The sequence below is a fragment of the Nerophis ophidion genome, linkage group LG01 (genome assembly GCF_033978795.1).
Source record: "Nerophis ophidion isolate RoL-2023_Sa linkage group LG01, RoL_Noph_v1.0, whole genome shotgun sequence".
NCBI classification, from domain to species: domain Eukaryota; kingdom Metazoa; phylum Chordata; class Actinopteri; order Syngnathiformes; family Syngnathidae; genus Nerophis; species Nerophis ophidion.
This window is the reverse complement of record NC_084611.1, coordinates 57,165,775-57,191,071: the sequence shown is the minus strand read 5'-3', so window position 1 is coordinate 57,191,071 and position 25,297 is coordinate 57,165,775. Positions and strand designations below refer to the sequence as shown.

The following is a 25,297-nucleotide window of genomic DNA, read 5'->3' as shown; positions in this document are numbered from 1 at the left end:
ATAGGCGCCACCGCCCCCCGCGACCCCAAAAGGGAATAAGCGGTAGAAAATGGATGGATGGAAATGTCTTGTCCTTATTTTCCTTAGCTCAACTTTTGTACCCTGCAGAGAATGATAGTGGGGACATAATAAATCCATGACGCCACGCTCAGTCCCTCCCACCGGCCACGCCCCCTCCGTGCGTAAAGCTTCCAATGACCAAATCCTTCAACTTGGACCACTTTGACTCGGACGCACTTTTCTTTTCCTCCCCACGCTGCGAGATCATTCATTGTCCGCCGCCAAACAATGGAGGGGAGGCTGATATTTCTTCCAAAGTCGGACCACGCGATTCGGTTTTGGATTTTAATGACTTGCGTTGTCATTTTTCAACGCGCAAACAGCGAAATAACCTGCAGGTCATGTCGGCGTGGAAACGTGGGGCTTGCGCGGGAATTGCTGGTGGAATTCGCCACGCAGGAAACTCCTTCCGGATTAAAAGGAGAAGTTTTCGGTGACGAGGAAGAGGCTGCAGGTGCGGGGAGTGGAAGGCTGCGTCGCGCGTCTTCGCCGCTGAAAAAAACAGGGAATACGGACAAGCCGCACCCCGTCGACCAAGACTTTTTGTGCGACGGCTCTAAAAAACGTCCCAGACGGAGCGGAGACGACAAAGTCGGACAAAGTGGAGGCAGAGCCGAGAGGAGAGTCGGTCAGGACGAGCTCAAACTGAACAGCTCAACGTTCGCCTTGACCGGGGATTCATCTCACAACCAGGCGATGGTGCATTGGTCTGGGCAGAACAGTAGCGTAAGTCGTCCGTCCTCTCACCCAATTGGCCAGAAACTGATGATTTGTAGGGTACTGGAAAGGGAACGATAAAAGAAAAAGAAACAAAACATATACCCAAATCAATTATAAAAACTGTTGATTTGTAGGGCACTGGAAAGGCTGTAGCAAAAGTAAAGAAACCTGAATTACTTCAATTAAATCCAAATCTGGTGATTTGTGGGTACTGGAAAGGGGGCAGCAAAAGTAAAACAAACCAAAAATACCTCAATCAATTACAAAAACTGTTGATTTGTGGATACTGGAAAGGGGGAAGAAAAAAAACAACAACCCTCAATTACAAACACTGTTGATTTGTGGGTACTAGAAAAGGGGGCAGCAAAAGAAAACAGCAACAATATTTTAAACAATTACAAAAACTGTTGATTTGGGGGTACTAGAAAGATGGGCAGCAAGAGAAAAGAAACCAAACATAGTTCAATTAATTACAAAAACTGTTGATTTGTGGGTACTGGAAAGGGGACAGCAAGAGAAAAGAAACTAAAAACATTTAAATTAATTACAAAAACTGTTGTTTTGTGGTACTGGAAAGGGGGCAGCAAAAGAAAACAGCAAAAATATTTCAAACAATTACTAAAACTGCTGATTTGGGGGTACTAAAAAGAGGGCCAGCAAGAGAAAAGAAACCAAACATACTTCAATTAATTACAAAAACTGTTGATTTGTGGGTACTGGAAACTGGGCAGCAAGAGAAAAGAAACCAAAAACATTTCAATTAATTACAAAAACTGTTGTTTTGTGGTACTGGAAAGGGGGCAGCAAAAGAAAACACAGCAAAAATATTTCAAACAATTACAAACACTGTTGATTTGGGGGTACTAGAAAGAGAGGCAGCAAGAGAAAAGAAACCAAACATACTTCAATTAATTACAAAAAACTGTTGATTTGTAGGTACTGGAAAGGGTGCAACAGAAGAAAAGAATCCAAAAATACTTCAATCAATTGCAAAAACTGTTGATTTGTGGGTACTGTAAAGGGGAGTGTAAAAGAAAACAAACCAAAAATACCTCAATTCATTAAAAACTGTTGATTTGTCATACTGGAAAGGGGACAGCAAAAGAAAACAAAACCAAACATACCTCAATTAATTATAAAAACTGTTGATTTGCGGGTACTGTAAAGGGGGAAAAAAAAGACAACAACCCTCAATTACAAACACTGTTGATTTGTGGGTACTAGAAAAGGGGGCAGCAAAAGAAAACACAGCAAAAATAATTTAAACAATTACAAAAACTGTTGATTTGGGGGTACTAGAAAGATGGGCAGCAAGAGAAAAGAAACCAAACATACTTCAATTAATTACAAAAACTGTTGATTTGTGGGTACTGGAAAGGGGACAGCAAGAGAAAAGAAACCAAAAACATTTCAATTAATTACAAAAACTGTTGTTTTGTGGTACTGGAAAGGGGGCAGCAAAAGAAAACACAGCAAAAATATTTCAAATTACAAAAACTGTTGATTTGGTGGTACTAGAAAGAGGGGCAGCAAGAAAAAAAAAAACCAATAACATTTCAATTAATTACAAAAACTGTTGATTTGTGGGTACTGGAAAGGGGACAGCAAGAGAAAAGAAACTAAAAACATTTAAATTAATTACAAAAACTGTTGTTTTGTGGTACTGGAAAGGGGGCAGCAAAAGAAAACAGCAAAAATATTTCAAACAATTACTAAAACTGCTGATTTGGGGGTTCTAAAAAGAGGGCCAGCAAGAGAAAAGAAACCAAACATACTTCAATTAATTACAAAAACTGTTGATTTGTGGGTACTGGAAACGGGGCAGCAAGAGAAAAGAAACCAAAAACATTTCAATTAATTACAAAAACTGTTGTTTTGTGGTACTGGAAAGGGGGCAGCAAAAGAAAACACAGCAAAAATATTTCAAACAATTACAAACACTGTTGATTTGCGGGTACTAGAAAGAGAGGCAGCAAGAGAAAAGAAACCAAACATACTTCAATTAATTACAAACAACTGTTGATTTGTAGGTACTGGAAAGGGTGCAACAAAAGAAAAGAATCCAAAAATACTTCAATCAATTGCAATAACTGTTGATTTGTGGGTACTGTAAAGGGGAGTGTAAAAGAAAACAAACCAAAAATACCTCAATTCATTAAAAACTGTTGATTTGTCATACTGGAAATGGGACAGCAAAAGAAAACAAACCAAACATACCTCAATTAATTATAAAAACTGTTGATTTGCGGGTACTGTAAAGGGGGAAGAAAAAAAACAACAACCCTCAATTACAAACACTGTTGATTTGTGGGTACTAGAAAAGGGGGCAGCAAAAGAAAACACAGCAACAATATTTCAAACAATTACAAAAACTGTTGATTTGGTGGTACTAGAAAGAGGGGCAGAAAGAGAAAAGAAACCAATAACATTTCAATTAATTACAAAAACTGATTTGTGGGTACTGGAAAGGGGCACAGCAAGAGAAAAGAAACAAAAAAAAAATTCAATTAATTACAAAAACTGTTGTTTTGTGGTACTGGAAAGGGGGCAGCAAAAGAAAACACAGCAAAAATATTTCAAACAATTACAAAAACTGTTGATTTGGGGGTACTAGAAAGAGAGGCAGCAAGAAAAAACAAACCAAATATACTTCAATTAATTACAAAAACTGTTAATTTGTGGGTACTGGAAAGGGGCCAGTAAAAGAAAACAAACCAAAAATGACCTCAATTAATTAAAAACTGTTGATTTGTTGTACTGGAAAGTGGACAGCAAAAAAAAACACAGCAAAAATATTTCAAACAATTACAAAACCTCTTGATTTGGGGGTTCTAGAAAGAGAGGCAGCAAGAGAAAAGAAACCAAGAATACTTCAATTAATTACAAAAACTGTTGATTTGTGGGTCCTGGAAAGGTGGCAGCAAGAGAAAAGAAACCAAAAATACTTCAATTAATTACAAAAACTGTTGATTTGTGGGTCCTGGAAAGGGGACAGTAAAAGAAAACAAACCAAAAATACCTGAATCAATTACAAAAACTGAGGATTTTTGGGTACCGGTAAGGGGGCAGTAAAATAAAACACCCCAAAAATACATCAATTAATTATAAAAACAATTGATTTGTAGGTAATGGAAAGGGGGCAGCAGGAGAAAAAAACCCCAATAATACTTCAATCTATTACAAACACTGTTGATTTATGGGTACTGTAAAGGGGGCAGTAAAAGAAAACACACCAAAAATACATAAATAATTATAAAAACTGTTGATTTGTAGGTACTGGAAAGGGGGCAGCAAAAGAAAACAAACCAAAAAATTTTCAATCAATTACAAAAACTGTTGATTTGTGGGTTTTGGAAAGGGGGCAGCAAGAGAAAACAAACCAAAAACATTTCAATTAATTACAAAAACTGTTGTTTTGTAGTACTGGAAAGGGGCCAGTAAAAGAAAACACAGCAAAAATATTTCAAACAATTACAAAAACTGTTGATTTGGGGGTACTAGAAAGAGGGGCAGCAAGAGAAAAGAAACCAAACACACTTCAATTAATTACAAAAACTGTTGATTTGTGGGTACTGGAAAGGGGACAGCAAGAGAAAAGAAACAAAAAACATTTCAAACAATCACAAAAATTGTTGTTTTGTGGTACTGGAAAGGGGGGAGCAAAAGAAAACACAGCAAAAATATTTCAAACAATTACAAAACCTCTTGATTTGGGGGTTCTAGAAAGAGGGGCAGCAAGAGAAAAGAAACCAAAAATACATCAATTAATTACAAAAACATTTGTTTTGTGGTACTGGAAAGGGGGCAGCAAAAGAAAACACAGCAAAAATATTTCAAACAATTACAAAAACTGTTGATTTGGGGGTACTAGAAAGAGAGGCAGCAAGAGAAAAGAAACCAAACATACTTCAATTAATTACAAAAAACGGTTGCTTTGTGTGTACTGGAAAGGGGGCAGCAAAAGCAAACAAACCAAAAATACTTCAATCAATTACAAAAACTGCTGATTTGTGGGTACTGAAAAGGGGGCAGCAAGAGAAAAGAAACCAAAAATACTTCAATTAATTACAAAAACTGTTGATTTGTGGGTCCTGGAAAGGGGACAGTAAAAGAAAACAAACCAAAAATACCTGAATCAATTACAAAAACTGATGATTTTTGGGTACCGGTAAGGGGGCTGTAAAATAAAACACCCCAAAAATACATCAATTAATTATAAAAACAGTTGATTCGTAGGTAATGGAAAGGGGGCAGCAGGAGAAAAAACCCCCAATAATACTTCAATCAATTACAAACACTGTTGATTTATGGGTACTGTAAAGGGGGCAATAAAAGAAAACACACCAAAAATACATCAATAATTATAAAAACTGTTGATTTGTAGGTACTGGAAAGGGGGCAGCAAGAGAAAATAAACCAAAAACATTTCAATCAATTACAAAAACTGTTGTTTTGTGGTATTGGAAAGGGGCCAGTAAAAGAAAACACAGCAAAAATATTTCAAACAATTACAAACACTGTTGATTAGGGGTTACTAGAAAGAGGGGCAGCAAGAGAAAAGAAACCAAACATACTTCAATTAATTACAAAAACTGTTGATTTGTGGGTACTGGAAAGGGGACAGCAAGAGAAAACAAACCAAAAATTCTTCAATCAATTACAAAAACTGTTGATTTGTGGATACTGGAAAGGGGGCAGCAAAAGAAAACAACCACAAATACCTCAATCAATTACAAAAACGGTTGAAATGCGGGTACTGGAAAGGGGGCAGCAAAAGAAAAGGAACTAAAATACTTCAATCAATTACAAAAACTGTTGATTTGTGGATGCTGGAAAGGAGGCAGCACAAGAAAACAAACCAAACAAACCTCAAAGAGTTACAAAAATTGTTGATTTGCAGGTACTGGAAAGGGGGCAGAAAAAGTGCATTTGTCTCGTTAAGAACTTAAGTTCACTTTCTTGGTCTGTATTTTTAAATTTGTGTAGGGGCTCGACGATTGCAGATTATTATTAACAATTATATTCTCTGTATTATCAGGTATGTTTTTATTTCGCTGTTGTACGTAACTCGCCCTTTCGTCCACGATAACGGGAGAGGGGCTCGACGATGGCAAAAGCATTTTGACAACGTTTGTAATCTCTATGTTATCAGTCAGTAAAGTGCTGCTGAGCAGCAAATCATGGTGTCCGTCGTATTCAATTCTACACAACGCAGAGGAAGAGACCACCGGTTACATACATACATACATATATGACAGTGAACAGCATATTTGGTAGTTATGATATTACATATTACACTCCCCCCAACCAAATTAAACTCAATTAATTATATAAACTGTTGATTTGTAGGTACTGGAAAGGGGGCAGCAAGAGAAAAAAAATATACTTCTATCAATTACAAAGACTGTTGATTTGTGGGTACTGGAAAGGGGGCTGCAAAAGTAAAACAAACCAAAAATACCTCAATCAATTACAGAAACTGTTGATTTGTGGGTACTAGAAAGCGGGAAGCAAAAGAAAACAAACCAAAAATACTTCAACCAATTTTAAAAACTAGATTTGTGGGCACTGGAAAGGGAGCAGCAAAAGAAACCAAACCAAATATAACTCAATTAATTATAAAAACTGTTGATTTGTAGGTACTGGAAAGGGGGCAGCAAAAGAAAACAAATCAAAAATACCCCAATCAATTACAAAAATTGCTGATTTGCGGGTATTGGAACGGGGGCAGCAAGAGAAAAGAAACCAAAAAATACTTCAATTAATTACAAAAACTGTTGATTTGTGGGTCCTGGAAATGTGGCAGCAAGAGAAAACAAATCAGAATTACTTCAATCAATTACAAAAACTATTGATTTGTGGATACTGGAACAGAGGCAGCAAAAGAAAACAAACCAAAAATACTTCAATCAATTATAAAAACTGTTGATTTGTGGGTACTGGAAAGGGGGCAACAAAAGAAAACAAATCAAAAATACCTCAATTACAAAAACTGTTGATTTGTTGGTCCTAGAAAGGGGGCAGAAAAAGAAAAAAAAACAATCAATTACAAGACTGTCTAATAATAACTAGATGAGGCAATTCCTCAAGGAATTGCATGTGAATGCTCCAATGCCGAAGTTATACTGGAATCCTGGAATGTTTATTAGAATTGTTGAAGTAGAACACAATACCTGAACAGGCTTAATATTTTGAAGTTGGAACAGTTTGAATCAGATGAAAAATGTGGGGATTGTGGAACTTTAAGGAATGTTCCTTTTGATTTACATGGAAATTTCCCTAAAAAATTGGCCATTTCAGGAAAAGCGGGAATTTTCATTTAAATGGTAAAAAGTTTAAATGATATGCATGGTTCGTGTTGAAGAAATGTTGAAGTAGTTACATGTTGAATTGAGAAATGGTATTACGTAATTACCGAATTTCGGGAAAACCGGGAATTTTTCCAATTCAAAAAACAACAGTTTTTTTTTCCTAATTAAGAGGAATGTTCTGACTGTACAGTGGTTGAAGTGTGTTGAAAAATGTGGGAGGAGTAGTCGCCAGAAAAAATGGTGGAAATAGGGTTTTGGAAAACCAGGAATTCTGGGACATCCTGGAAATTTGTTTTATCTTGGAAAAGGGGTAAATTGAATTTCCATACTGGTGGAATGTGTTGAAGATGGATTGGTTTGAATTGGTTGAAAAATGTGGAAATGGTGGAAGTTTGAAGAATGGCCAATTAATTTTGAATGGGAAAATTGTCCCGGAAAACCTGGTATTCTGGGAAATCTGGTCATTTTTTGAATGTGTCAAGGGAAAGGCCGCGATTCCCGAATAGGCTGAACAGTTTGTAATTGGAATGGTTTGAATCGGATGAAATATGTGGAAGGTATAACACGCCAAAATCTGGAGAAAAAGAGGAAGAAGGTTCATAATAAAAATATTAATTTTGTGTAGAAAACCATATGTGTGAATGCTTATGTGTAATTACTGTAACTAGCTGGTGTAGTTACAGTACATTAATCCAAGTATTGCCCAATAGGCTTAAATATAAAGTAAGTCAATTGCAGAGACAGAGAAGTTGAACATGTGTTCCTTTTTGGAAATTGTGTGCACTTTGACCTATGACTGTATAATAATAATGATAATAATAATACTAATAATAATTAGCTTTATTGTCTTTGAGGAGGAATGTAGTTCTGGACATCAAGACACAGCGTTTTACATACATACATACATACATGCATACATCTAACAGGGTCAATAATATCATGTAAATTATGTATCTTAAAATGTTTTATTAATGTTATAATTACACAAAATGTGTAAGTATTTAAACTTAAAGGTTGGTCAATGATTTGTCAATGTGGAACCATTGTCTCGTTGTCTCTCCTAATGCAATAATTGCTGTGACACATGTCTCTATTTATGCGTTGGACACGCCTTTCTACTTTCCTCCCGTCCACGATAACGGGAGAGGTAGGTGTCCATGCGACGACAGAAAAAGTGCATTTGTCTCGTTAAGAACTTAAGTTTACTTTCTTGGTCTGTATTATCATATTTGTGTAGGGGCTCGACGATTGCAGAATCCATCCATCCATTTTCTACCGCTTATTCCCTTTTGGGGTCGCGGGGGGCGCTGGCGCCTATCTCAGCTACAATCGGGCGGAAGGCGGGGTACACCCTGGACAAGTCGCCACCTCATCGCAGGGCCAACACAGATAGACAGACAACATTCACACACTAGGGCCAATTTAGTGTTGCCAATCAACCTATCCCCAGGTGCATGTCTTTGGAAGTGGGAGGAAGCCGGAGTACCCGGAGGGAACCCACGCATTCACGGGGAGAACATGCAAACTCCACACAGAAAGATCCCGAGCCTGGATTTGAACCCAGGACTTCAGGACCTTTGTATTGTGAGGCAGACACACTAACCCCTCTTCCACCGTGAAGCCCACGATTGCAGAATATTATTAACAATTATATTCTCTGTATTATCAGGTATGTTTTTTTTCACTGTTGTACGTAACTCGCCCTTTCGTCCACGATAACGGGAGAAGGGCTCGACGATGGCAGAAGCATTTTGACGTTTGTAATCTCTATGTTATCAGTCAGTAAAGTGCAGCTGAGCAGCAAATCATGGTGTCCGTCGTATTCAATTCTACACAACGCAGAGGAAGAGACCACCGGTTACATACATACATTCATACATATATGACAGTGAACAGCATATCAGGTAGTTATGATATTACATATTACACTCCCCCCACCCCCTGTTGCACACCTCCCGTATTGCCCTATCCCAATATCTCACTCCTTATTATTGCAACCAGTTATTACAGTAGTTTTCTGTCATTAAATGCTTTGACTGCCAGTGGGACAAAGAAAAATCTATACCTGTTGTGTTTGTATGTTGCTGTTCTGTACCGTTTACCATTTGACATCAGCACAATTTCACTATGAAGTATGTGGTGAGGGTCAAGGGTAAAGCTGGGCGATATATCAAATATACTCGATATATTGCGGGTTTGTCTCTGTGCGATATGGAAAATGACTATATCGTGATATTCAAGTATACGTTCTCACGCAGTTGCTTTCAGCTGAGGGCATTACACTACAGGCTTTTCTCACTCTTTCTTGTCTCTCCTTCTCACAGAGACATAAAACAAGCACACCTTGTTACATACGCCACATACTGTTGCGCGTGCTATGCCATCGCGGAGCAGAGAGGTAGCGACATGAGTAACATTAGCCGTGGTGCTAGCCTAGTGGTGCTAGTGGTAATACAAGAGAAAGAAGGTGCGAATCTGATAACAAATGAAGAAATAATTAATTCCCAAGAAAAACAGCACAAGGTCCATCGTCTGGGGGTGGTTTGGCTTCGAGCGGGAATATGTCGAACAGACAACCGTAATATGTCAAGTATGCGTCAAAAGCGTTGCTACAAGAAGTAGCATTACTGCTAATTTGTAGAATCATTGGAAAAGTCACCCGCTAGAGCAGGGGTGTCAAACGTACGGCCCGCGAATAGGTTTTATCCGGCCAGCGGGATGAGTTCAGTAAATATACAAATGAGCCGAAATTTTTGAATGAAAGAAACGGCTGTTCTGAATGTGTCCACTAGATGTCAAAATAGCAACTCTGTGTATGTTTGCAGATCAGGGCTTGGCAACGCGGCTCCTGAGCAAGATGCGGCTCTTTGATCGCTCCTGAGCAACATCCGGCTCTTTGATCACTCTGACGTGGCTTAGCTGCATACTTGCCGACCCTCAATAATTTTCCAAGAGGTTGTCCGAATTTCAGTGCTTTTCCCAGTAAGATCCCTGGACTAGCATCCTCCGGTTTTCACACGGATAACTATTTTGAGGGCGTGTCATGATGACAATACTCTTACCGTTCTCTTACACATATCGTCGCGCCCACCTTCACGCCATGCTATCAGCGTGCCAGCCGATCAAATGTAACATGCGCCCAATGATTGCACAAATTATCAATTGCAAGGCATACTTGTTCAACAGCCACACATGTTACACTGATGGTTGTGATTTAAATAACTTTAACACTCTTACTAATATGCGTCACACTGTGAACCGACAACAAACAAGAATAACAAACACATTTCGGGAGAACATCGGCACTGTAACACAACATAAACACAACAAAATAAATACCCAGAATCCCATGCGTCTCTTCCGGGCCACATTATACAACCCACCAGCTCAAAAACATATCAGCAAACGACAGGCCAAGCAAGCTGAAGTGTATAATCGAAAGACAAAAGGATTCTTGGTAGAAGAAGGTGATAGAATTTGCTAGCGAACAAAGGAGAGAAACTGTTACGTCTGTTCGGCATTGTGATGCCGGGTTCGATTCCCTCGAGGATGCGTCGAAATTGAACACAGCAAAGGTAAGATACACAGATGTATTTAAATAACAAAAAGAGCTATATAACACAAATGCTAGAGCTTGTAGAATAAAACAAACAAAAGACGCTAGCATAAAAGCTAGGAATAGTAATAGACGAACTAAATCTGGCTCGAAGGCACTCAAAAACAGAAAAACAAATCTTCAGCGTGAGAGCTGGAATAATACAGGGGCATAGCGTGTAAACTAGCGTGAATAAACATAAGAATGATCAGAGGAAACTAGCTGTGTGTAAGCAAACCAGAAATGCAGAAGTACCGTTGTGTGAAAACCAACTTGGATCCCAGACTGAACAACAAAAGATGCAGGCTTATATAAGGTAGGTGATTAGTGAGGGCAGGCCTATATAAGGTAGGTGATTAGTGAGGACAGGTCTGCAGGGCCGTGAGAAACAGGTGAAACTGTTAACCTACCATGGTGACCGACTTAAACAGGAAATAATAGGATCAGATGGAGAGTGAAAATAGAAATGGAACAATAAATAAAAATAAAAGCGGATCTCAACAGAAACGGAAAAAGAAATTATCAGATCGTTGGGAAAGTGCAGTATATGTGCTTGTAAGCAAGAACGACAAACTTCACATATACAGCATTCGACACCCGGTCACTGGCCCGATCAAGACAGTTCACAGAAATTTGATCATGCCAGTTAAGTTTTTGCCGCTTCCTACATGGGAGGAATCAGATGAGGAAGTTGATTTTTCCGTCCTCAGTGATAGTCAGAGTCTGCGGTCTGGGGGTTCGTTGGGTCAGGAAGAGCAGAGTGATGCCAGAACTGCACGTTGGGTATCTGGTCTTTCTGAATCGCCAGTAGAGGGGGAGGCTGATTTTTCTGTTTTGTCAGATTTACTTGAGGGTCACGGTGAATTAAGAAAAGGACAGCGTTTCGATAGGGGGGATGTCAGTGGTTCTCCTGAAACAGTTGAGGCTAGTTCAGGTAACGTTCATTCGCTTGACCATTCAATCGACACTCGTGCTGGGTCTGAGGTAAGAGATTTTGCATCCTCAGTTGTGACTCCGTGTGTGGATTCTGTTGCTGGGAGCAAGTCCCAAACTGTAGTTACTGTGCAGGAGGGGGGTTCTGTGAGTTCTCTGAGAAGTGGACTCCGCACAAGATTAGGTAGATTAGTTAGGCCGGTAAATAGGCTTATCCAAGTTATGTCCACACAAAAAGTTGAGGTTAAGGGTTAGAGACTTCCATCTTTAAGGGTGAGTTTTTTTCCCCTTGTGTCTTCTTCTCTCCTCTTGTTTTTACAATGAGGAGTTTTTGAAATGCTGACAGAATTTTTAATTTTTTTGTCAATTTTTTTTTTCCAGATGTTTATAGTATTGGGTACATATTGCTGCACTATGTATTTCTAAAGCCTTAAAATGTGTATATGGCACTTTTCCCTATGGTTGAGTAAGAGATTGATCACCTCGTGCTCATCCTAATCCTGAGTTGGATAGTTTTATTAACTGGGTAGGCTGGTTTATGAGTTTGTAATGAGAGAATTACATAGTGGTACCTGAAGATACTATATGTACACATTTTTTTTTCAGTATTGTCTAATTAAAGCTGTGAGTCTCGTTCATCTTATAGCGCAAAACAGTGGGGGTGAATGTAATAGTGTGATGTTGTTGCGCTATATTATGAACGAAACAGGGTGTTATGTTTTATTTTGAAGAACCGGCTGTCCGGTGCAGGAAGTGACTCTGCGGTTTTTTCGGATGTTTACTTCCTCTTCTATCGGACTTTTGCTGTTGAGGTAATAGTTTTTCATTGCTCTGTGTTTCTTGTGTAAATATTATTTCTAAACTTTCATAATACTTTAAAAGTTAAAACAATGTTGTAGGTATAAGTGATGTGTTGTTTTAAGTATTTTTTTATGCACAATTTTGTTAAGTAAGGATTAGAGCATCGAATGTTTGAAATGTTTGGTCATAATTACACATGGTATTTACGCAGGTATCACTCCGCCAGAAAAGTAGAGACCTGTGTATGTGTTTCATGTTTCCAACAAAGGTATGTGGATTTGTGTATTATTATTATTTTTTTGTGATAAAACGTTTTTGTTATTGTAATTTAAATTATTATTTTTGTATGAATGAATGTTGTTTTACTTCCACTTCTATCGGACTTTTGCTGATGAGGTATCACTCCGCCAGAAAAGTACAGACCTGTGTATGTGTTTCATGTTTCCAACAAAGGTGTCCAATAAATGATGAAACGACAGAACGGTGGAGTGTTTCCTACTTAAAAAAACTACACAACGCAGAATAAGACTCACTACATAAACTCAACTCGTCGTGTTTGGAGGAAGAAGAATACTGAGTTGCATCCCAAGAACACCAGTGGGGAGAGTGGCCGTGCGCAACCCGAGCGTCCCTGGTTCAATTCCCACCTAGTACCAACCTCGTCACGTCCGTTGTGTCCTGAGCAAGACACTTCACCCTTGCTCCTGATGGGTGCTGGTTGGCGCCTTGCATGGCAGCTCCCTCCATCAGTGTGTGAATGTGTGTGTGAATGGGTAAATGTGGAAGTAGTGTCGAAGCGCTTTGAGTACCTTGAAGGTAGAAAAGCGCTATACAAGTACAACCCATTTATTTATTTATTTACTGCGAAGCATGGGGGGAGGGGGAAACATCATGCTTTGGGGCTGATTTTCTGCTAATGGGACAGGACGATTGGTCCGTGTTAAGGAAAGAATGAATGGGGCCATGTATTGTGAGATTTTGAGCCAACACCTCCTTCCATCAGTGAGAGCTTTGAATAATTGACCAAATACTTATTTTCCACCATATTTTACAAATAAATTCTTTAAAATTCCTACAATGTGAATTCCTGGATTTTTTTTCATATTCTGTCTCTCACAGTTGAAGTGTACCTATGATGAAAATGACGGACATCTGTCATCATTTTAAGTGGGAGAACTTGCACTATCGTTGGCTGACTAAATTCTTTTTTGCCCCACTGTATATATATATATATATATATATATATATATATATATATATATATATATATATATATTAGGGGTCTCAAACCCAATTTACCTGAGGGCCGCTGGCGGCAGGTTGGGTGAGGCTTGGCTGCATCACGTATTCTACAAAAAAGCTTTGTTATAAAAATTTAAATTTTCTTAATTTTTTTTTAATTTTATTTCATTTTTTAACACAAAATAAGATGAAAAATTTAACAAAAATTAAAGCTGCAAGCAGCGCTGTACGGGACCGACTTTTGCTGGTGTTTCCTGCCTTTACCCATTCAACATATCTTTACCTTCACGTTACCTACCTTCCTTGCATCCTGGGGTCACACTGGTGCTTCTTTCCGTCACCCATAATGTTTGAAAAAAGGTGAAAGGTTTTTACCAAACTTTTGTTTTGAAGGGGTAATTGCCAGCTTCCTGTTGATTTTTGCTGAAGGATTTAAATGTTTAAAATGTAGGTCTAAGTGAGACCTACATAGATGTTTTTGTTTCATGTCTCTCCAACCTTCCTACCGGAAGTTACAAGCAGTTTTGTCTGTGTTTTCTTCCTAGGAGCAGTTTTGTCTGTGTTTTATTCCTAGGGGGTGCTAGAGCGCAATTTTGAGTTTTGGGGTTCGTTTTTTTATTAGATCGCAATTTTTGCCAGTCCTGATGTGTATGTCCAGTTTGGTGAGTTTTGAATTATTTCAAGGGGGTCAAATTACAGCTCAAAGAGGCAAAAATGACATTTCTTTTAGGAAAATTTAGTTTCGAAGGGGTTTTTGACAACTTCTTGTTGATTTTTGCCGAAGAAAGTGAATGTATAAAATCTAGGTCTAAGTTAGACCTACATAGATGTTTTTGTTTCATGTCTGTACGACATTCCTAACGGAAGTTACAAGCAGTTTTGTCTGTGTTTTTTCCTAGGGGGCACTAGAGCACAATTTTGATTTTTGGGGTTTGGTTTTTTATTAGATGGCAAGGTTCGCCATACCGATGTGTGTGTAAAATTTGGTGAGTTTTGAAGCAGTTAAGGGGGTCAAATTACAGCACGAAGGTGCGGAAAAGTAATAATAATAAAGAAAGAAAGAAAGAATAAAACCTTAGAAATACAATAGGGTCCTCCTGTCCCAGGTAGAGGAGTTTGCGTGTCCCAATGATCCTAGGAGCTATGTTGTCCGGGGGCATAAAGCCCCCTGGTAGGGTCTCCCAAGGCAAACAGGTTCTAGGTGAGGGATCAGACAAAGAGCAGCTCAAAGACCTTTATGAAGAAGAAACATCATGGACCCAGATTTCCCTCGCCCGGACGTGGGTCACCGGGGCCCCGCTCTGGAGCCAGGCCCGGAGTTGGGGCACGATGGCGAGCGCCTGGTGGCCGGGCCTGTTCCCATGGGGCCCGGCCGGGCACAGCCCGAAGAGGCAACGTGGGTCCCCCCTCCAATGGGCTCACCACCCATAGCAGGGGCCATAGAGGTCGGGTGCATTGTGAGTTGGGCGACAGCCGAAGGCAGGGCACTTGGCGGTCCGATCCTCGGCTACAGAAGCTAGCTCTTGGGACGTGGAACGTCACGTCACTGGGGGGGAAAGAGCCTGAGCTAGTGCGCGAAGTCGAGAAATTCCGGCTGGATATAGTCGGACTCACTTCGACGCACAGCAAGGGCTCTGGAACCACTTCTCTCGAGAAGGATTGGACCCTCTTCCACTCTGGCGTTGCCGGCAGTGAGAGGCGACGGGCTGGGGTGGCAATTCTTGTTTCCCCCCGGCTCAAAGCCTGTACGTTGGAGTTCAACCCGGTGGACGAAAGGGTAGCCTCCCTCCGCCTTCGGGTGGGGGGACGGGTCCTGACTGTTGTTTGTGCTTATGCACCAAACAGCAGTTCAGAGTACCCACCCTTTTTGGGAACGCTCGAGGGAGTACTGGAAAGTGCTCCCCCGGGTGATTCCCTTGTCCTACTGGGAGACTTCAACGCTCACGTTGGCAACGACAGTGAAACCTGGAGAGGCGTGATTGGGAAGAATGGCCGCCCGGATCTGAACCCGAGTGGTGTTTTGTTATTGGACTTTTGTGCTCGTCACAGTTTGTCCATAACAAACACCATGTTCAAACATAAGGGTGTCCATATGTGTACTTGGCACCAGGACACCCTAGGCCGCAGTTCCATGATCGACTTTGTAGTTGTGTCATCGGATTTGCGGCCTCATGTTATGGACACTCGGGTGAAGAGAGGGGCGGAGCTTTCTACCGATCACCACCTGGTGGTGAGTTGGCTGCGATGGTGGGGGAGGATGCCGGACAGACCTGGGAGGCCCAAACGCATTGTGAGGGTCTGCTGGGAACGTCTGGCAGAGTCTCCTGTCAGACAAAGTTTCAATTCCCACCTCCGGAAGAACTTTGAACATGTCACGAGGGAGGTGCTGGACATTGAGTCCGAGTGGACCATGTTCCGCACCTCTATTGTCGAGGCGGCAGATCGGAGCTGTGGCCGCAAGGTAGTTGGTGCCTGTCGTGGCGGCAATCCTAAAACCCCTTGGTGGACACCAGCGGTGAGGGATGCCGTCAAGCTGAAGAAGGAGTCCTATCGGGTCCTTTTGGCTCATAGGACTCCGGAGGCAGTGGACAGGTACCGACAGGCCAAACGGTGTGCAGCTTCAGCGGTCGCGGAGGCAAAAACTCGGACATGGGAAGAGTTCGGGGAAGCCATGGAAAACGACTTCCGGACGGCTTCGAAGCGATTCTGGACCACCGTCCGCCGCCTCAGAAAGGGGAAGCAGTGCACTATCAACACCGTGTATGGTGCGGATGGTGTTCTGCTGACCTCGACTGCGGATGTTGTGGATAGGTGGAAGGAATACTTCGAAGACCTCCTCAATCCCACCAACACGTCTTCCAATGAAGAAGCAGTGCCTGGGGAATCTGTGGTGGTCTCTCCTATTTCTGGGGCTGAGGTCGCTGAGGTAGTTAAAAAGCTCCTCGGTGGCAAGGCCCCAGGGGTGGACGAGATCCGCCCGGAGTTCCTTAAGGCTCTGGATGCTGTGGGGCTGTCTTGGTTGACAAGACTTTGCAGCATCGCGTGGACATCGGGGGCGGTACCTCTGGATTGGCAGACCGGGGTGGTGGTTCCTCTCTTTAAGAAGGGGGACCGGAGGGTGTGTTCCAACTATCGTGGGATCACACTCCTCAGCCTTCCCGGTAAGGTTTATTCAGGTGTACTGGAGAGGAGGCTACGTCGGATAGTCGAACCTCGGATTCAGGAGGAACAGTGTGGTTTTCGTCCTGGTCGTGGAACTGTGGACCAGCTCTATACTCTCGGCAGGGTTCTTGAGGGTGCATGGGAGTTTGCCCAACCAGTCTACATGTGCTTTGTGGACTTGGAGAAGGCATTCGACCGTGTCCCTCGGGAAGTCCTGTGGGGAGTGCTCAGAGAGTATGGGGTATCGGACTGTCTTATTGTGGCGGTCCGTTCCCTGTACGATCAGTGCCAGAGCTTGGTCCGCATTGCCGGCAGTAAGTCGAACACATTTCCAGTGAGGGTTGGACTCCGCCAAGGCTGTCCTTTGTCACCGATTCTGTTCATAACTTTTATGGAGAGAATTTGTAGGCGCAGTCAAGGCGTTGAGGGGTTCCGGTTTGGTAACCGCAGGATCAGGTCTCTGCTTTTTGCAGATGATGTGGTCCTGATGGCTTCATCTGACCGGGATCTTCAGCTCTCGCTGGATCGTTTCGCAGCCGAGTGTGAAGCGACCGGAATGAGAATCAGCACCTCCAAGTCCGAGTCCATGGTTCTCGCCCGGAAAAGGGTGGAGCGCCATCTCCGGGTTGGGGAGGAGACCCTGCCCCAAGTGGAGGAGTTCAAGTACCTAGGAGTCTTGTTCACGAGTGAGGGAAGAGTGGATCGTGAGATCGACAGGCGGATCGGTGCGGCGTCTTCAGTAATGCGGACGTTGTACCGGTCCGTTGTGGTGAAGAAGGAGCTGAGCCGGAAGGCAAAGCTCTCAATTTACCGGTCGATCTACGTTCCCATCCTCACCTATGGTCATGAGCTTTGGGTCATGACCGAAAGGATAAGATCACGGGTACAAGCGGCCGAAATGAGTTTCCTCCGCCGTGTGGCGGGGCTCTCCCTTAGAGATAGGGTGAGAAGCTCTGCCATCCGGGAGGAACTCAAAGTAAAGCCGCTGCTCCTTCACATCGAGAGGAGCCAGATGAGGTGGTTCGGGCATCTGGTCAGGATGCCACCCGAACGCCTCCCTAGGGAGGTGTTTAGGGCACGTCCAACCGGTAGGAGGCCACGGGGAAGACCTAGGACACGTTGGGAAGACTATGTCTCCCGGCTGGCCTGGGAACGCCTCGGGATCCCCCGGGAAGAGCTAGACGAAGTGGCTGGGGAGAGGGAAGTCTGGGTTTCCCTGCTTAGGCTGTTGCCCCCGCGACCCGACCTCGGATAAGCGGAAGATGATGGATGGATGGATGGAGGTGCGGAAAAGTAATAATAATAAAGAAAGAAAGAAAGAATAAAACCTTAGAAATACAATAGGGTCCTCCTGTCCCAGAGGGACATTCGGTCCCTAATTAATAATAACAACAAAAAAAGTAAATACATGTTTGGGGCTGTGGAATGTATTTTACAGTACTTGGTGGCACTGTCATGTTTAGCAGACGCACGGATAACGTCTCGAAGCACGAATAACTTCATTTCCGCTTCTTTTTCCTGTTAAGCAGCTCGGCGAATAATAGCCCGGTTGCAGTTTCCTTTGTTTTTGAGGTTCATGCCTTTTATGATGACATGAACACTATGGCATTTGTAAATGGTAGAAAGTACCGGGATTGCAGAGCGCAAAAAAGGTGACTGCCCACGAAGTAGAGTTGGGCGATAAGGCCTTTTTTTAATACCTTAATATTTTAAGGCCAGTCACGATACACAGTATATATCTCGATATTTTTGCCTTAGCCTTGAATGAACACTTGATGCATATAAACACAGCAGCATGAGGATTCTATGTGTCTACATTAAAATATTCTTGTTCATACTGCATTAATATATTCTAATTTTAAACTTTCATGCAGAGAGGAAAATCACAACTAAGTCAATTGACCAAAACTGTATTTATTAAACATTTATTAAGCAGTGGCACAAATATTCATGTCATTTCAAAACAGAAAGTGCAAGATTGTCAGACATTTTAAAATAAGCTATTAGTGCACTTTTGTGCATGTCACTAAGATGACATTAAAACAACACTAAATTAAAGTGCACTTTTTGTACAGAACGCCACTACAATAGTTTAAAACAAATAAAGTGCACTTTTGTGCATGTCACACAACATATTTCAATAAGTGTCAAATAAAACTGAGCTGCATAATAGGAAATCAAATAGTGTATGTCCTTCACTATGTGGTAGGTTATCTCCTTCTGTTGTTGACTATTTATTTAATTCGGTGGTGATGTGGAAATGGTGGCCTTGGCATTTCGGTGGTGTGGCACCGAACGGAGATGTTGACATGCAGCGTTTCAAAAGCTCTTCATTCTCTAGCGGGTCTCTTTTCAAATGATGCCACACATTAGCAGTAATGCTACTTTTTGTAGCAACGCTTCCGCCCTACATTTGAAAAATTACAGTTGTCTGTTTGACATATTCCCTCTTGAAGTCAAACCAACACCAGACGATGGACCCCGTGCTGTTTTTCTTGGGAATTAATTCTTCCTTCATTTGTTAACAGATTCGCACCTTCTTTCTCTCGTATTACCACTCGCACCACAGCTAATGTTACCCACGCCGCTACCTCTCTGCTCCGCGAGGGCGTATACGTATGTGACTTATGTAAGAAGGTGCGCTTGTTTTAACTTTGTGAGAAGCAGAGACAAGAAAGAGTGAGAAGAGCCTGTAGTGTAAAGCCCGCAGCTAAAAGCCACTGCGTGAGAACATATAGTTGACTATCACGATATAGTCAGTTTCTATATCGCACAGAAACAAACCTGGGATATATCGAGTATATCGATATATCGCCCAGCCCTACCCCGAAGTGTTATCCGCTGTGCTGTTGTTATTGTGAACATACTCATAGAAACAAAACAAATGACATGTATAAATATATGTACTGTAGTGGTCATTGTATAATGCAATGCAAATACAATGCAACTAGCCCAATGTAAATTAAAAATAATGACCCACAAACAACGGTGCCATCGTATGATTGGTTCGGGTTATCAAGGACTGTTATTGCGGACAGGTGCATGTGTATGGTTCTGCATAGCTGACAGGTTATATTGAGCTCCTTACCTTTCTTTTGTAAAACTCGCCATGGCAACGCTGCTGTCACTTTCGTTCATTGAGAATGTTTCTCTGTTTGCATCAAGGCCTATTGATGTCCCGCCACCGAGTGCCATATACCCCACCGTGATTGGTAGGTTCGTTCAGCTCCGCACACAACAATGTAAAGTGTCATTCATTCAGACTTACGAGCCGCACTAACATTAAACATTCATATTAAGGTCGGGACCGCAAAATATTGGCAGCAAGTTTGAGACCCCTGATTTAGATTCAAGCTCATATTAAATACCACCAGCTGACATGCCTTGCCCTTGAATCAAATTCTAACCTCAATCGAACTCCCAAAACATGGCAAAGGGATCCTGCAGCAATGTCAAAGACAAAGTAATTATTGTAAATACTAATTTTCTTATCTTTTTCGCTTTGCCTTTTTGTGTTCAACCTCAGAACTGTACAGCTGTTTAGTTTAATTTTGAAATGTAAATCCACACTCCTTGAGAAACTGAAGTCTACAATTATTTGTTCTGATTCTTTCAGTTAAACGTCCAAGAAAAGCAGAGCAAGTGTTGAATAAGAAAAGTCATTGATCTTTATAATTGCAGCTGTTAAATAGATGAAGACAACTAATTAAATGTCATCGAGTGTAAGTGTAAATAGGAAGTGTAAATAATAAGAATACATGGATTATTTAGGCCCTGCAATAAGGTAGCGACTTGTCCAGGGTGTACGCCGCCTTCCGCCCGATTGTAGCTGAGATAGGCGCCCGCGACCCCAAAAGGGAATAAGCGGTAGAAAATGGATGGATGGATGGATTATTTAACCTGAAGTGTATTTTTTAAATACGCATATTGTCCCAAATTTTAGAAGCCTGCGTTACAGATGGAATTTTAAGCTTGTAACAGTAAATCCCCTCTGTCAGGCCTGACCACTTTGGTGAGATGAACAGTAAATACAGGAAACAAAACAAATATATGCTATGGAATTTTTATTAATTGTTTAGTGCTAAATTGAATTTATCTCCCTCACTGTTTTCTGTATTTTTTAATCAATCAATAACTCAATCACCCATCCATTCCTCCATCTATTTTCTACCGCTTGATAACTCAATCAATCAATCTTTATTTGTAAAGCCCCTTACATCAGCTTTGGCTGAACCAAAGTGCAGGACAACAGTGCGAGAAAAACAAAGCATCAAACAAGAGCACACGATGAAAAATAATAAAGCAATCAGAATAATGAAAAATTCATCCATCCATCCATTTTATATCGCTTATTCCCTTTGGAGTTGCGGGGGGCGCTGGTGCCTATCTCAGTTACAATCGGGCGGAAGGCGCGGTACACCCTGGACAAGTCGCCATCTCATCGCTGGGCCAACACAGATAGACAGACAACATTCACACTCTCTTTCCAAAGTCTTAGACCAGCTATGGAAATTGACCAATCACCCGGCTGTTTGTATTTGGACCTAGGAACCTTTCGCTGCTGCGGTTTGGCAGGCCGTAGAGCTCGCCTAGGACGATGGATGATTAAGAGCTCACAAAAAATGAAATGAAGCAGTTACAGGAACTGACATTAAAACAAGCAATACATGTTTAAAATCAACTCTAAATGGGACTGGAAACTAGCGCCGAGAGCGCAGAACTGGAGTGCTGTCTTTGACATCCAGTGTGTCAAGAGTCGAGCTGCAGCATTTTGTACCAGTTGAAGACAATTTTGTTGACACTAGCAAATTACAGTAGTCAAGGCGAGAACTGATGAAAACATGGATAGCCATTTCATTGTCTCGCTCATTGACAAAGGGCTTTACTCTAGCCCCGGGGTCAGCATCCCGAGGCTCTCAAGTCACATGCGTCTCTCAAGCCGCATGCGGCTCTTAAGTGTTGCCCTAGTGGCTCCCTGGAGCATTTTTAAATAAGGTATGAAAAGATGGGGGGGGAAATTATTTTTGGGTTTTATTATGTTTTTTGTTTGAGGACAAACAGGACACAAACTTTCCCAATTGTTAGAAAGCCCACTGTTTAATATGTGTGTGCGTATGCTTCACTGATGAAAGTATTTGGTGAACATCTTTTTGTCCTACGAATTTTGGTGGTTCTTGAACTCGCATAACTGGTGCAAAATGTTCTATTCATCCTTTGTCTCATTTTGTTCTCCAAATGTTTCTTACTGTGCATGAATGCACAAAGGTTCGCTTTGTTGATGTTATTGACTTGATGGAGTGCTATTCTGGCATAATTGTTCAGTGCATGACTGCAGGCTAATCAATGCTAACATGCTATTTAGGCTGGCTGTTTGTACATATTGCATCATTATGGCTCATTTGTAGGTATATTTGAGCTCAATTAATAGCCTTTACTTTTATCCTCTTTGTATACAATTTAGTTTTGCATGACATGACAAAAGAAATATGCAAAACTGCTCAGTGGCCTTGTGGTTAGTGTGTCCGCCCTGAGATCGGTAGGTTGTGAGTTTAAACCCAGGCCGAGTCATACCAAAGACTATAAAAATGTAACCCATTACCTCCCTGCTTAGCACTCAGCATCATGGGTTGGAATTGGAGGTTAAGTCACCAAAAATGTTTCCCGAGTGCGGCCACCCCTGCTGCTCACTGCTTCCCTCACCTCCGAGGGGGTGACCAAGGGGATGTGTCAAATGCAGAGGGGTAATTTCAGCACACCTCGTGTGTGTGTGACTAATATTGGTACTTTAACTATAACATTATCTGTATGTAATACTAGCTGTATTTCAGATGTTTTTGTGACATGTTGTTCCAGACCACAGCAAACATTACCTAGCTTGCAAAGATTGTATTAAATATATTAAAGACAGCCTGCAGTTTCCTTTAACTTGTTACTTGTTAAATAAAACCTTGCCGTGTTTTAATAAATATTTAATTTCCCCTCGGGGATTAATAAAGTATGTCTGATTCTGATTTGGTCTTTATGGTGGTCCTGGAATACCAAAAGTTTTCTGATGTGAAACCACTGATCGATCATTTATTTAACATGGTAATGAGCAGTGTTGCTCATTCATAAGGACTTTAGAAGCAAGGGAGTGTGGCATGAGTCGTGTGATGGTTGAGGTGCCTTTGAGCAAGCATTAGACCTCTCAAAATGCATCTCAGGGACTGAGTCACTGTGCAACTCATCACTTAGACACGAGCGGGATCTGCAACAGTGTACCGTATTTTTTGGATTAGTCAAAGTTTTTTTCATAGTTTGGCGAGGGGTGCGACATATACTCCGGAGCGACTTGTGTGTAAAATTATTAACACATTACCGTAAAATATTAAACAATATTATTTATCTCATTCGCGTAAGAGACAAAGAAAATGTCAGCAATCGTCAGACACACGTCAACCAATAAGAATTTGGCGGGGGAGGGTCATGGCAGAAGTGCATTGTGGGTCATTGGATGCTAACTGCTATATGCTATATGCTACTGCCGTAGCTATTAAAATGGATAATTTCACCGTTGGCGGTAACTTATAAAAACTGAGAAGGTCTGAACAAAAATGGCACCGAAAAGGAAAATAATGTACTGCAGATTACAAGCTGGACGTAGTGAAATATGCAGCAGAAAAAGACAAGAGGAAGCGGCGCAAACCTTTGGAGTTGGCAGAGTTTTTTAGAAGCGACATCGAGGAAGAAGATTTAATGGGATTTATCGATTTGGAATGACAGTAGTTTGGTAAACGTATAGCGTGTTCTATATGTTATAGTTATTTAAATGACTCTTACCATAATATGTTACGTTAACATACCAGGCACGTTCTCCGTTTGTTATTTATGCCTTTTATTCAGCCTGTTGTTCACTAGTCTTTATTTATTTTAAATTGCCTTTCAAATGTCTATTCTTGGTGTTGGATTTTATCAAATATATTTCCCCCAAAAATGCGACTCATACGCCAGTGCGACGTGTATATGTGTTTTTACTTCTTTATTATGCATTTTCGGCCGGTGCGACGTATACTCTGGAGCAATTTATAATCCGAAAAATACGGTATATACAGCAGGATGTAATTTGAATTTACAATCAGGGATCAAATACAAAATCATAAACAATTAACCATACGTTCATTCATGTTCCAAATCACTTCCCCTTATTAGCAAATGCAAATGATGACAGGTGTAAGTAAAAATACAAACGATCTATAATGCTGGTTGTAAAGTAAACACAATTATCTATTCTTTAAATTACAGTTATAAAAACTTCACTGATATGATACATTCTTAACCCGCCATTAATTATACACAAAGCTTGCACTTACAATAAATGTTTTTTTTAACATGCTTGAAGTTATGCACGTTCTTCTTATTCCTAATCTCCCATCGAGCATGCGAACACACCCACCCCGCGGAATTGAGGCAAAAGTGCTTAAGCCATAAAGAATAATGAGGCAAACTTTACTGTGGCACCATTTTTTTTTTTTGGTTGTGTGCAAATAGCGGAGTATGGAGTTTTACTGACACTTGTAAATGTCGTTGAAATCCATGAAAAAGTTAACACTTAATTGGAAAAGGCTGCATTCCAAACAGGCCTTGCTTACGTGTGCTGCCATTGTGATGTAGTGTGTGTGTACCGGTAATCACGCTACAACAACATTGTCTTCCTGACTTGATGTTGACAGTTTGACAACAACCGTCAAAAAAAAAAATCTAAATATGCTACATTATTATTTGTATCAAATAGTCACATTGTTCAGTGATCACGGGTCAGATTAATTTGTTTTATTGAACTTCCGTTAGTACCAGGATGTACAAACACAAACGATATAGACACGGCCCCTTTCCCCTGTGGTTTGACAAGAATTTGTTATGTGGAGGTTCCCCTCTTGTGGGTTCTCCAGACCGCAATAGATCTTCTCGGAAGCCCGGGAGTCTGGGTTGAACAATGTTTTATTTTGGCTACATACACCAGGTCAGCACTCTGCTCTGCAACTTTTCAGTCTCTTTAGGCTTTTTCTCTCTCTCTCTCGTCTCGGCGTGGTCTCGTGTGCGTGTGTGTCAGCTTGCTCCAACGACAACCGTCTTTCTCGGCACCGGCTGCTGCTGATAAGTGTGGCAGGCGATAGGCTAATCAGTCCCAGCTGGGTAATCCAATCACTTGTCAGCTCTGCTTCAAGGCCGGTCTTTACCACGCTCCCCTCCACAGGGTATAATGGTCTTTTTGGACTTGATTCTCACGGTTACGTTAGATCCACTATGGATTGGACTTTCACAATATCATGTTAGATCCGCTCGACATCCATTGCTTTCGGTCCCCTAGTGGGGGGGGGGGGGGGGGGGGGGTTGCCCACATATGTGGTCCTCTCCAAGGTTTCTCATAGTCATCATGGTCGACGTCCCACTGGGGTTAGTTTTTCCTTGCCCTTATGTGGGCCCTACCGAGGAT

The 25,297-nt window shown here is 41.4% G+C and overlaps 1 protein-coding gene across 5 annotated transcripts in view; it reads left to right on the top strand.

Annotated features, from left to right (window-relative positions):
- Window positions 1–224: 224 nt before the first annotated feature.
- Window positions 225–25,297, top strand: part of LOC133557422 (VPS10 domain-containing receptor SorCS1) — a 415,482-nt gene continuing 390,409 nt past the window's right edge. For all 5 annotated transcript variants that reach the window (XR_009807768.1, XR_009807769.1, XM_061907883.1 and 2 more), the window contains exon 1: window positions 225–786. Coding sequence is in view for 3 of the 5 variants with exons in the window: in XM_061907883.1 (XP_061763867.1) it covers window positions 289–786 (498 nt within the window). In the remaining 2 variants the exon portion in view is untranslated. The remainder of the gene's footprint in view (window positions 787–25,297) is intronic.